General features: G+C 45.4%; 1 protein-coding gene across 1 annotated transcript; it reads right to left on the bottom strand.

Moving 5' to 3' along the window:
• Positions 1 to 5,429: 5,429 nt before the first annotated feature.
• LOC138651081 (olfactory receptor 5V1-like) lies at positions 5,430 to 13,781 on the bottom strand. The gene is made up of 5 exons (XM_069741063.1): positions 13,731 to 13,781; positions 9,774 to 9,922; positions 8,345 to 8,888; positions 7,102 to 7,213; positions 5,430 to 6,580 (listed from the first exon to the last, which is right to left on the bottom strand). The coding sequence occupies exon 5, from the start codon at positions 6,573 to 6,575 to the stop codon at positions 5,643 to 5,645; it is 933 nt and encodes a 310-aa protein (XP_069597164.1). The 5' UTR covers positions 6,576 to 6,580; positions 7,102 to 7,213; positions 8,345 to 8,888; positions 9,774 to 9,922; positions 13,731 to 13,781; the 3' UTR covers positions 5,430 to 5,642.
• Between the last annotated feature and the right edge of the window lie 396 nt (positions 13,782 to 14,177).

The following is a 14,177-nucleotide window of genomic DNA, read 5'->3' as shown; positions in this document are numbered from 1 at the left end:
GCCCAAACAGTGGTTTACCTCCACATATGGGGTATCGGTGTACTCAGGACAAGTTATACAACAACTTTTGGGGTCCATTTTCTCCTGTTACCCTTGGTAAAATAAAACAAATTGGAGCTGAAATAAATTTTAGTGAAAAAAAAAGTTAAATGTTCATTTTTATTTAAACATTTCAAAAATTCCTGTGAAACACCTGAAGGGTTAATAAACTTCTTGAATGTGGTTTTGAGCACCTTGAGGGGTGCAGTTTTGAGAATGGTGTCACACTTGGTTATTTTCTATCATATAGACCCCTCAAAATGACTTCAAATGAGATGTGGTCAAAAAAATGGTGTTGTAAAAATGAGAAATTGCTGGCCAACTTTTAGCAAAAAAAAATTTTGGTTCCAAAATTGTGCTGATGTAAAGTAGACATGTGGGAAATGTTACTTATTAAGAATTTTGTGTGACATATCTCTGTGATTTAATTGCATAAAAATTCAAATTTGGAAAATTGCAAAATTTTAAAATTTTTTTGCCAAATTTCCATTTTTTCACAAATAAACACAGATAATATCAAGGAAATTTTACCAGTATCATGAAGTACAATATGTCACGAGAAAACATTGTCAGAATCGCCAAGATCCGTTGAAGCATTCCAGAGTTATAACCTCATAAAGGGACAGTGGTCAGAATTGTAAAAAATGGCCTGGTCATTAACGTGCAAACCACCCTAGGGGGTAAAGGGGTTAATGGCCTAGTCAGGGTGCGAAGGTTTGTACTGTCCCCAGTCACTCTTATGGGGCACGTGTGTAGTACTTACGGACACGGAGACCGTACTCACACCACATGTCTGTCTCTCTTGTCCCCGCTGTTGGCGGCAGGCGATGACAGGCACTGACTTGCATGCTGCTGGTGTTCTCACGGCAGGGCTCTTCACTCTCTGGTTTCTGCACAGCTGGCTCAGCTCCGCTTGGTCTGCATTGCTCAGCTGGTTGTATACGGTTCTGCTTTATATGGCTCTGCTTTGCATGCGACGGGGGCTCCGTCTATATGGCCCATCACTACACCAGTACACTCGGATAGGGGAAGTATAGCACGCTGCTCACAGCTCTGCGCGCCGCTCTGAACACCGCTCTCTGCGCTGCTCCCCCCACTTCTCTCTGTCAGCGCCAGACTACTCCATTTCACGCGCTTTTTACTTTTATGCCTCTGCTGCGCACCCTTTTCAGGCTCTCTCCGCCCTGCTCCAACCCCAGGAAGGTCCTCCTTGCTCAGACTTCCCCCAGACAGCAGGGGAAGGTCCGCCCCACGCAGGCTTCCTCCTGGGAACACGAGATGCAGCCTATCTAGTTCCGGACCCGACATGCAGGCACCCGCGGTCCAGTCTACCTTCGTACATTCCCCCTCTCTTTTACCTTGCCATTCCACCGGGGAGAATTCGTTGTACTGCACGATCCTCGTCTGAGGGCCGACAGCTGCCCACAATTTTCGCAACTCCTCCTGCCTTTCTGGCTCCATCTTCTCCCAGTAAGGCCAGTAGAGGTCACTTCAACCTTCCAGTGAAGTGGTAGGGACTTTAGTCACTTTTCTCACATCTTCAGTCTCATCCGATATCTCTGCAACATCAGTCACTTTCACACCTTTCTTCTTTTTTTCCTTTTCTTAGCTTTGTTGCCAGCAGACGGCTCGTCCTTTTCCTGGTCTTCTTCGAAAACCTTGGGAACTTCTGGCTCGGACTCCTCAGTCTGTGCACTAAATACTGGCAATTCTTCTACAAAGCACCCCCTCTCATTGACAGGCGCACTCCCATCAGTACTGAAATTGGATGGAATAAAGACCATGCAGGCCAGATCTTTCATCGTCCTCGGTGGGTACTGCAGGCGTCACTTCCATTGCTTCTCAGCCATACTCTCTGCCTCACCTGGCTGCTTCACCTCTTCCAACCAGTCAAGATCTCTGGGGCTGTCGGGCAGTGAACTTTCCACTTCAGAGAGCAAAGTCAGTGGTTCTTCCTTTTCACAAATGGGAATCGTGGAAGTGGGTGTACTGGGAACACTTGGCACTTGTTCCCATTCTATGGGTTCCCGTAACAGGCAGGGACACGACAGGCTTTGGTGAATCATTCGATTAGACACCTTTTCTTCCCCTTTGGGTTGGTCTTCACGGACGGCACCCCTGGATCCAGTTTGGAGTGTCACCAGACTCACCTCTTCATATTCTAGAGCTGCCAGAGGTAATGTCTCAGGAACTTCTTCCTCTTCACAATTTACCACTTCTGGCGGAGGTACCTCATGAGCATTTTGAAACTCTTCCATTAAATCGGGGTCTCTTGAGCCGATGGCTGGCAAACTGTCCACTTCAGAGGGCAAGTTAAGTGATTCTTTCTTATCACAAACAGGAACCGTGGGAGTGGTAGTTTCAGGGACATCTGGCTCTTTCTGTTCTTCAGGCTGGGTCTCACAGACAGAACCCTCGGATCCAATTTGGAGCTCCACCAGGTTCACCTACATGCCCCTGACCAATGAAGACGCTCAACTTTAGATAGTCTATCCCCTCTCCATCTCTTCGTGGCACTGTCTGGCTCTGGGTGCGGCTGCTCTCTTCTCGCCGTACCATTTCTCCCAGGAGCAGCAGTCTCTCCAACTCACAGGACCTTCAGAGGGATGAGCAAATCCTCTCCGTCGTATGTTTCGAGTGGGGCAATTTCTGGACAGGTGTCCCATTCTTCCACATGTCCAACACCCTCGTCTGCATCTGTCTGGTGAGCGCTTTGGTCTGGATCATCAACCTTGGTGGGAAGCACATCTCTCTTGCCTTTGCTTTCCACTCCGCATACTGGAAGTAAATCTTGGGAAAACTGCTGGAGAACTTCTGATACTCCGCACTTCTCCTCTAACCTCCTTTAGGTTTTTCTGCGAGCCACCTTGGGATATGACATGGGACTCCAAGACAGCTGTGAAAGCCTCCACCAGCTTTTTAACTTTTTCCCATAGTTTTTGTACTCCCTGCCGTAATTCGCGGGTCCACATTGGCTCTTCCTCCTTTGGGCTGGGTACTCTGCAACACTGGACCATCCCTGTCAAGGCTGCAACCCCCTGCTCCTGCTCGCCTATGCGTGCCTCTGCTCCAATTTCTGCAAAAGTCATGAGTGGTTTAGTTCGCAGATGCTCACACAACACCGCCAAAGCAGCACATCTCTCAGGCCTGTCACCAACTGGTCTCGCAGCACTATGTCAGGGGGTCCTACCCCTATGCCATCTTTCTTAAGAATTGCAGTGTATAACTCCTGTAGCACGTTTATGTACTGCATCACAGTCTCTCCCTCTCTTTGAATACACCTAAAAAAGCATGTGCGTAACTCCCCTACGTCCGTGGGGTCACCATGTGTCTCTTCAAGTATTTGCAGTACTTTGTCAAAGGTGTCTCGCTCATGGGGAGGTTGTAATATGACGGAATCCCTGGCCTCTCCATTTAGTGACATCAGGGCAACCTCAACTGCTAACGCAGGAGTCATGAGGTACATTCTCATCATCCCCCTGACCCACTCAGTCCAGCTCCATAACAGAACGTTGCTCCCTGTGAACTTGGGGAGATTACTCAAAATTGTCCCAGTGGTATACTGGTCCTAGGAGTTCCCCCAACAGCGTAGTCTACCATCCCTGCACCAGTAGACTGCATCCTGCTGACTATGCCAAGTGTAAGCTGCTGTCGGGGTCGTCACGACAATACCCTTCATCCACCAGTCATTTCAAATCAGATTAAAAGCAGTGGTACCGGAGTGAAGAATGAGTCAGACAAAAGCTGGTTCAAACTCAGAGTCTGCTGAACTTTATTTCCTGATACACAATATTACATGATCTATTGGGGGAAGGTGTGCAGAGGGCGGGGATAGGCGGGGGTTAAGCAATGTATCTAGTATTCAGTCCTTCTGGTTGGTCTGACGTCATCTGATGAATCTTCCTTTGTCCACATCTTGTCCACATCGCTTTAAGTATCATTTCCAGAGAAATGATACTTGTCCTTCTGGAATGTATAACTCGTTTCTTCAGCAGGGCGAATCAGGAGCAAAGGTGAATACTGGCAGCCATCTTAAATACAGTTAAATTTGCATTAGCAAGCGAAGGGGAAAAACTTATTGTTTCACAGCATAAGAATATATAAAAGTACAAAAGTGTATAAAGACGTATATTTTTACCTTGACACTGCTAGCAGGAATGCGGGATGCAGTGACAGACGGGAGGCAGAGCAAGGGTTAACAGGCTTATTTACAGGGGAATACTCCATGCAGGGAGGAAAAGAGTTAAACTGTATGAATGGCAAAGTGAAGTACAACGGGACAAAAACGACACTTTGGTAGCAAACTTATCAGGAAGTCTTAACACTGCAGCTCCTGCTGCAAACTCAAAATGCCAGCAATGGCGGGCGTGGTGTCTTTATTAATGGGGTTCAGCAAACAACCATTCCCCATCTTCTGGTGACAATGGTCAGTCTCCGGTACCTTCCACTGCCCCTAGTCCATATACTGTAGATTCCTCCAAGGTTACGGGCCACGGTACTGTCTAAGCCCGATGTGTCTCCTGTAATACTCTACTGACAGTCTCGGTCAAATGGGCCCAAAGTGACTGACAGTAATACGGGTCACAGTGTTTAGTGGCCCAGTCAGGGTACGAAGGTCTGTACTGTCCCCGGTCACTCTTATGGGGCACGTGTGTAGTATGGACACGGAGACCGGACTCATACCGCACGTTTCTCTCTCTGGTCCCCGCTGTTGGCAGTGGGTGATGACAGGCACTGGCTTGCATGCTGCTGGTGCTCTCAGGGCAGGGCACTTCTCTCTCTGGCTGCTGCACAGCTGGCTCAGCTCCGCTCGGTCTGCACGGCTCGGCTGGATGAATACAGCTCGGCTCTGCACAACTCTGCTCTGTATGGCTCTGCTCTGCATGTGACGAGGGCTCCTTCTATATGGCCCACCACCACACTGGTACACTCGGATGGGGGAGGCATAGCGCGCTGCTCACTACTCTGCACGCTGCTCTGCACACCGCTCTCTGCGCTGCTCCCCACACTCCTCTCTGCCGGTGCCAGACTACTCCGTTTTGCGTGCTTTTTACTTTTATGTCTCTGCTGTTGTTTGCCCTTTTCTGGCTCTCTCCACCCTTCTCCAACCCCAGGAAGGTCCTACTTGCTCAGGCTTCCCTCAGACAGCAGGGGAAGGTCCGTCCCACTCATGCTTCCCCCGGGAACACAGGATGTAGCCTTTCTAGTTCCAGATCCGGCATGCAAGTACCTGCAGTCCTGTCTACCTCCTTACATAACAAGTACCCGAGCATTTTAGTGCTTGCTCAATACTAATTATAGCCTTTTCTTTTATAACCACTCAGTCCGTGATCTCTGTGCTGCTGCAGCCACGTACCTCCTCACAAGGAATGAGAGACTGTAGTGTAAGGAAATAAAGTAAAAATAGCTTTAATTAACTTAAAATTGTAATAGTCCTAAAAATATTTTTTCGATATTTGATTTGATCTCTATAGTCACGTCCAAATCATTTAACATTTTTTGTTTTAGATTTCAATTAAATTACAAACTGTGCAGGAAAAACATATTATATTGTATATGCTGACAATAAAATGGAAAAATTAAAAGTGAACAGAAATAATTTATCAGAATTTTATCTTCTGTAAAAATATATTCTTGATACTTGATTTGACCTCTTTGTTTCGTAGGCTGTATATAAAAGGGTTTAAGAGAGGAGCAATAACAGTGTACATTAAAGAGACCATGCTGTTTTGCCCAATCCTATATTTTGACCTTGGTCTGAGGTACATAAAAATTGTTGAACCATAAAATATTGTAACAACTATTAAGTGAGAGGAGCAGGTTGCAAAAGTCTTCTTCTTGCTGGATGTGGAACGAAGTTTTAGAATGTTTGAAATGATCTCCACATAGGAAATTATTGTTAGTGTGAACGGACCAATCATAACACAACCGGCAATCAGAAATATCACAAGTTCATTAACCCAAATGTCCTGGCAGGAGAGTTCTAGGACGGGTGGCACATCGCAAAAGAAATGGTCTATCTCTTTTGATCCACAGAACGGTAATGAAAAAGTGAATGTTGTGTGAATTAGAGCATTCACTGCACCAACGGCGTATGATCCCACTATGTGCTGGATACAGACCACTTCACTCATAATCACAGTATACAACAGAGGGTGACATATGGCGTTATAGCGGTCATAAGCCATGGCTCCCAGCATACAGCATTCTGTTCCACCCAACAGCAAGAAACAATACATCTGTATAGCACAGCCAGAGAAGGAGATGGCGTTACATTCTGGCCATAGACTGGACAACATCTTCGGGACGGTGCACGAAACATATATGATTTCCAAGAGAGCAAAATTAGCAAGAAAAAAATACATTGGAGTGTGGAGGCTCGGACTAAGCTTGTATGCAAGGATTATGGATAGGTTCCCACACACCGTGATGATATATGTACATAAGAAGATCGGAAAAAGGAAAACTTGATTCTCGATAAGGCTAGAAAATCCCAGAAGAATAAATCCTGTTACCATTGTGTGATTGCTGTTCATTTCTTCTGATTTTTTAGAAAAGAAAAAAAAAATTATGAAATCATAAAAATGTAACAAATCTACTATGTTTTTTTAAAAGAAATATTAGAGAATAATATGACATACCATGGTGGGAGATTTTTCTGGTATACAAGCTACTGTTTGATGAGCATTGCTCCTGTAGATTATGTATCTCAGTAAATTGCTGGGAAAGGAAATTGTTCTGCCTGCCCGTCATTGCTCATTCAGATGTCTGATGTTCACCTGTGAGTGCTGTCTGTGTTTTTCAGTTATAGTATTCGTACCTGTGATGGACTATGGGGTCATTCACATGTATGTGATTTTTCGGGGGGCCAAGAGGTACACGCAGAGGGGTAGCTTAGGGGTATAGCTTGGGGGTATAGAGCAAAACATCTGAGTGGGCCTCTAACCTGATTACACTTGTAGTGACACAGTGATATTACAGCCATATTGTTACATATAGTGGTAAATACCAGTCTTGCAGAACATACAAGTGATCAAAGTGCAGTTATAGATGGTGACTTACAGCTTTCCAATGTTGTCGTTCATTTTTTACATCGTCCATCTGGCCCAGACCAACATGGCAACTTCTCCAGGTATAATGCAGATGGCTGGATGCAACGCACAGAGACACGAGGCTGAAACAGTCAGGGTTGATTATAATTCTATTTATATACCGGGATTTAAAGTAAAGGCCCCTTCACATTTAGCGACGCTGCAGCGATACCGACAACGATCCGAATCGCTGCAGCGTCGCTGTTTGGTCGCTGGAGAGCTGTCACACAGACCGCTCTCCAGCGACCAACGATGCCGGTAACCAGGGTAAACATCGGGTAACTAAGCGCAGGGCCGCGCTTAGTAACCCGATGTTTACCCTGGTTACCATGCTAAAAGTAAAAAAAAACAAACAGTACATACTTACCTACAGCCGTCTGTCCTCCAGCGCTGCGCTCTGCTTCTCTGCTCTCCTCCTGTACTGTCTGGGAGCCGGAAAGCAGAGCGGTGACGTCACCGCTCTGCTTTCCGGCTCACAGACAGTACAGGAGGAGTGCAGAGCGCAGCGCTGGAGGACAGACAGCTGTAGGTAAGTATGTACTGTTTGTTTTTTTTTACTTTTAGCATGGTAACCAGGGTAAACATCGGGTTACTAAGCGCGGCCCTGCGCTTAGTTACCCGATGTTTACCCTGGTTACCAGTGAAGACATCGCTGGATCGGTGTCACACACGCCGATCCAGCGATGTCTCCAGGGAGTCCAGCGACGAAATAAAGTTCTGGACTTTATTCAGCGACCAACGATCTCCCAGCAGGGGCCTGATCGTTGGTCGCTGTCACACATAACGATTTCATTAACGATATCGTTGCTACGTCACAAATAGCAACGATATCGTTAACAATATCGTTATGTGTGAAGGTACCTTAACTCTTTACAATTAGTGTTAATAGCTAGGCAGATTAACATTCAAACAAAGAAAACCATAAACTTTGGAAAAGCAAAGAAAGTCTTTCTATATCTAACCTAAACATTCTGTTCACAACTGTAGTGTGCCCACTGCCCAGTCATGGTAGCTACAACATAAGTTCTCTCTCTCTCTGCAAATATGGGCCTAGCTGGGGTCGCTCGGTTTTCCTGCTAGGCTCTGACATGGTCTGTCAATGCCCATTGAGCTTCCTACACAAAAACCAGCCCCCTTCCAACCTGAGATCCTAATCCCAGCCATCCCCGGTACCATAAAGGATAGTTGTAAGTAACGGCCCTGCTCACACATACTGTCCTTCCGCAGTCGCAGGCACATCCCACCAGTTGCAGTCTTCTCATGGATCTTCTCGGCTTGACCGTCAATGGAAGTCTGTTAGGATTGGCTCCGGCTTTTGTCAGGTGACATCTGGTCTGTTGAGTTTTACCGGCGTGGGGCACTAATCCTGGTCCCGACTAGCACAGGCAGAACTCGGAATCCTTCTGTACGGAATCTGGGCCTTGTCTACGATAGATGACACCTTGATGTCATAGACTTTCCGCTGAGGCCTCTTACGCTGGCCTCAGCGACACCCTGGAGCACGTTTGCTTTGCTCTCTTCTCTTGTGTCAAGTCTGCCTATAGTTTGGGGAGCAGCGCTTTTATATCAAGGAAGTCCTTCCTGTGGGTCACCTGATCAGGTCCAGCACACAGTGGATCCTCCTATAAATCTTCCAGTATAATTTGGGTCAGCTTGATTTTGCCTTGCCAGCAGAATGCAGTCTCTCCTCATTAATGGCACATCCTGCAAGGGCTCGTCAGGGATATCACAGCTTCTTATTATCCAGCCACGACTTGTCTGCAGAGATTACAACAAAGACACATTTGACTTCTTACGCTTCCGGCACCATCCCCATCTATTCCCAACTTACATAAACTCCTCTTCCTGCCGCCACCACAATACTGAGCCACTGCTGCCGTATGTGTTCCTATTACTGCATCTCTTGTTTGGCACAATAACTGCGCTGTTCTTTCTGTCCCACATAATAATGTTCACCACTGTGACCCTCACATTGTAATAATGCCTCCTTTATTGCCCTGTGCAAATACCCTAGAAAACAGTGTCCACATTTTGCCCCTTTGATGGCCACAATACTCTAAATGCCCCTATAACAATAAAGCGTCTTAGGTGTCCAACGCCTATTTAACATTTAACAATGTCCCCCAATGTACAGATCCTCTATACAAAGTATGATGTCCCCAATTATCCCTGAAAACACAGTATAATGCCCCAAGTTGAAGCCCTTGCACTGTTTAATGGCCTACACAGTAGTCCATTCACAGACCTCAAACTGTATAATGGCCCCTACATTAGCTCCCCCATTTTATTATTGTCCCCACTATAAGCCCCAAACTGTATCATGGCTCTGATATTAGCCCCAATACTGTACAATAGTCCCCACAATTTTTAAGGGCCCCCACAGTAGTCACTATAATGTATTATGAGGGCACCAGTAGTCCCTGTAATGTATGATGGCCCCAGTAGTCAATATAATGTATGAGGGGCTCCCCCCATTGTTTATGATGCCCCCAAAAGTTTTAATTAAAATATAAAAACATCTTATATTCATCTAATCCAGGGTTCCCAAATGGGCCAGGACTCAAACTGGAAGCCTATTCTAAGCATAGACAATCATTATTTTTTTCCCCAAAATCACAGTTACATATTAAATATGCCACTTACTATATATTACTGTTATCCATATGAAGGTATTCTACTTTAATTCATCCCAAGGCTTAATGGGCAGAGATTTGTCCAGAAGAGGATCTTTGTTTGGTCCTATTGTTGTTTTCACAATATTTATCTGCCACTTGTTCCATTATTTGTATGACCTGTTGAAACCATTAAAGATGCATCTTATATGGCAAATTATTACTATTTTTAATTATTTTTATTATTATAGTGGCATTTATTCCTTGGCGCTTTACTTGTGAAAAGGGGTGTACGTAATAAAAAGCAAGTACAATAATCATGAACAAAACGAGTCTATGACTGGTACAAGTTGAAAGAAGACCCTGTTCGCAAGGGCTCACAGTCTGCGAGGGATGAGTGTGCATACAGTGGGTGAGGGTAGAGATGGTCAAGCAGTATGGTGGAATGAGGGTTACTGCAAGTTGTAGGCTTGTCGGAAGAGGTAGGTCTTCAGGTTCCTTTTGAAGGTTTCTAGGGTGAGAGTCTGATATGTTGGGGTAGAGAGTTCCAGAGTAGGGGGATGCATGGGAGAAATCTTGTATGCGATTGTGGAAAGAGGACATAAGAAGGGAGGAGACGAGGAGATCTAAATGAGGATCAGAGATTGCGTGCAGGTAAGTAACGGGAGATTAAGTCACAGATGTATGGAGGAGACACGTTGTGGATAACTTTGTATGCCATGATTAGTGTTTTGAACTGGAGTCTTTGGACAACGGAGAGCCAGTGAAGAGATTGACAGAAAGGAGAAGCTCTGGAATAGTGGGGGGATAGCTGGATTAGTTTGGCAGCGGATTCTGGTTAATAAGGAGGGGATATCGCATCCAGAGAGATATATCTGTGTGTCATCATCACAGATGTGATACTGAAAGACGTGGGACTGTATGAGCTGCCCCAGGCCAAAGGTGTAGATAGAGAAGAGTAGGGGTCCTAGAACTGAACCTTGGGGGCACCGACAGATAGGAGCCAAGTTGAGGAGGTGGTGTGTGAGTGGGAGACTCTGAATGTCTGGTCTTTTAGCTATGAAGATATCCAGGATAGGTCCAGGTCTGTGATGCGAAGAGATGAGATAATCTGTAGTAAGAGGGAATGGTCCACTGTGTTGAAGACAGAGGACAGGTCCAAGAGGAGGAAGACAGAGTAGTGTTGCTTTGATTTGACAGTTAGTAGGTCAATGGTGACTTTAGTCAGGGCAGGTTCAGTGGAATGATGCGGTCAGAAACCAGATTGTAAGTGATTAAAGAGGAAGCAGGAGGAGAGTTGAGAGGAGAGTTCAAAATGAACATGTTGTTCCAGTAGTTTTGAGACATAGGGGAGAAGTGATATGGGAAGATAGCTAGACAGAGAGGATGGGTGACAGGAGGGCTTTTTGAGGATTGGGGTAATTGAGGCATATTTGAAGCGTTTATGAGGGGAAGACACCATTTGATAGTGACAGGGTGAAGAGATGTGTTAGGGTTGGGATGAAAACTCTGGTGAGGTTTGGAATGAGGTGGGAGAGGATCGGGTCAAGTGCACAGCTGGTGAGATGTGATCTAGAGAGTAGAGAGGAAAGTTGATCTTCTGTAATGGCAAAGAAACTGGTTTTGGAGGAGGAGGGCTGAGTAATTATGGGGAGGGGCTGTGGGGACTTTAGGCCAAAGCTTTGTCTGATGTTATTAATCTTCTGCTTGACAAATGAGGTAAAGTCTTTAGCTAAGACGACAAGAGAGGGAGCAGGCGCTGGGGAACTGAGGAGAGAATTGAAAGCATTAAATAGCTGTTTAGGGTTGTGAGAAAGTGAGGATATGACACATGAGAAGTAGGTTTGTTTTGCTGCAGTGAGTGTGAACTTGAAATTAGTGACAGACTGTTTGAATGTGATGATGTGCTTGTTGGAATGGGATCTTTTCCATTTCTGCCCAGCAACCCTGGAAGCCTCCCTCAGTTCTTTAGTCAGGCTGGTGTGCCAGGGGTGCCTGTTGATGTGTGAGCTTTGGTATGTGTGATGGGAGCGACCGATTCGAGAGCTGCAGTTGCTGTGGTGTTATATAGAGCTGTGGCAGCATCTGCACTGTGTAAGGAACTTATGTCTGCACAAGGGAGAAGGGATTCAGAGAGTGAGTGTAGCTCAAAGTGTTTGAGATTTTTGAGAGGTTGTGCAAGTTTGTGGAGTGGGGATTGTGCACCTGGAGAGGAGAGGGAAGAGACTGTAAGTAGGCTGTGGTCAGAAAGAGGGAGAGATGAGTTAGAGAGGTTAGCTAGAGAACAGAGGTGGGTGAAGGTCCAGTGTGTGTACCTATTTGTGAGTGGCTGTGAGAGACCATTGAGCGAGGCCAAAAGAGAAAGTGAGAGATAGAACTTAGAGACAGCTGACTGGGAAGTGTCAATAGTGATGATGAATTCATCCATGATGAGAGTGGGGATGTCAGCAGAAAGGAAATGTAGTAGCCAGATGGTGAAGTGGTCTAAGAAGGTGGTGACTGGCCCTGGGGGACAGTAAATTAGAGACAGTTGGAGTTCGGATGAGGAGTAGATGCGCACATAGTGCACCTCAAAAGAAGGGAGTGTAACTGAGGGTGGCAGTGGAATTGGGGTGAAGGAGCAGTTATCTGATAGGAGAAAACCAACTCCTCCATCGTGTTTGCTACTGGGACGGGGAGTGTGGGAAATGTGGAATCCACCATATGAAAATGCCGCTGGAGAGGCTGTGTCAGAAGGGGTGAAGTAGGTTGCGGTGATGCAGATGAAGGAAAGTTTGTTAGTAATTAAAAGATCATGGATGTAGGAAAGTTTGTTGCAGACTGATCGAGCGTTCCATAGAGCTCCTGTTAGAGGGACTGGGGAAGTGGTGACTGGGTGAATGGATATAAGGTTAGAAAGGTTGCGGAGATGTGTGATAAAGTGTGGATGGGAGTTAGAAATGACTGTGGGGATGTGGTGACGAGGACCAGGATTTGAAGAGATATCACCAACAGTGAGGAGGAGCAGAGAAAATGTTTGTAGATTGAAGCGGGAGAGGGCATGAGGGGGCTGTCTGTGTTTGGAGAAAGATAATTTTATATGGAGGAACAGTTCTGAGGAGGAGGTGAGATGGATGGGCAGGTTGGAGGGAGAGATGACCGGTCCATTACTAGATGTAGGGCAGCACGGTGGCGCAGTGGTTAGCACAACAGCCTTGCAGCGCTGGGGTCCTGGGTTCTAATCCCACCCAGGACAACATCTGCAAAGAGTTTGTATGTTCTCTCCGTGTTTGCGTGGGTTTCCTCCGGGCACTCCGGTTTCCTCCCACATTCCAAAGACATACTGATAGGAATTCTAGATTGTGAGCCCAATCGGGGACAGTGATGATAATGTGTGCAAACTGTAAAGCGCTGCGGAATATGTTAGCGCTATATAAAAATAAAGATTATTATTATTATTATTATTAAGGGGGTTAGTAGAAAGTGGAGGACTTTAGGGGTGATAGTGGAAACAAACAGAAACATTGTTTAATGTGACTATGTGTTCAGTTACTTTTAGTTCCCTTCCTGTTCAATTTTGGTCTAATTCATTGCAGTACACTTATATCATGCACTTGCATGATGCAGAGCAGACTAAGTCCATGCCGACTTGTTACTCACAATATATTTGCTAACAAATGCATTTAGGTGTGAAGCAGAGGGAGAGGCCTGTGGTCATCAGATAATTACAACTGAGCCAGATGCAGGATTTATCACAGGCAGAGTAAACAAGGAGGTCATAAAGAAAAGTGTGTGGGTGGAGATGCAGTGGTCAGTTTGAAAACATACCCAGTAAATACGCACAGGAGAGGTAAGAGTTATCACAAAGTTTGAAAAGCTGGGTGACGTACCAAATAAATACATGCAGGAAAGAGTTATCACAGAGTTTGAAAAGCTGGGTGACGTACTGAGTATATACAAGCATGAGAGGTAAGAATTTTCGCAAATTTTGAAAAGCTGGGTGACGTACCTGTAGGAATAATAGATAAATAGACATGTTGAATCTGATTAGAGTGCGATGGTTATAGATGACAGGCTGTATACATCATATTAAATTCAGGTCTAATTCATTGCAATACACTTATATGATGCTCTTGCATGATGCAGAGCAGCCAATAAACCATTCCTTTATTATATAAAAGTTTGTAAATCATTAGGGACTCATCCCTTGAGTAATTGAGCTCTGCTTGTGCAAGAAACATTTTTAATTTGTGCAGTCATTTAAGTCTTTCAAAACTTTTTAAAACAATGATAGAAAATGTAACAAGCTGTTTTTCAGGGTTAAGAAGTTATTTTTAGTTAATATTTTAGAGGCTGATGGACAGTGTGATTTGGAAAAAGGACTTAAGAAGAGTTCCAGAAGTAAGAGCGAGCTCACTGGTCAGTGGAAACAAGTTAGGGAGCTCATGAGACAGAG

Source organism: Ranitomeya imitator, chromosome 10 (assembly GCF_032444005.1).
Source record: "Ranitomeya imitator isolate aRanImi1 chromosome 10, aRanImi1.pri, whole genome shotgun sequence".
Lineage (NCBI taxonomy): Eukaryota > Metazoa > Chordata > Amphibia > Anura > Dendrobatidae > Ranitomeya > Ranitomeya imitator.
This window is presented reverse-complemented; position numbering and strand designations above follow the sequence as displayed.

Excerpts from the sequence above, each read along its gene's own strand:
- LOC138651081 (XM_069741063.1), bottom strand. The coding sequence starts at position 6,575 with ATGAACAGCAATCACACAATGGTAACAGGATTTATTCTTCTGGGATTT.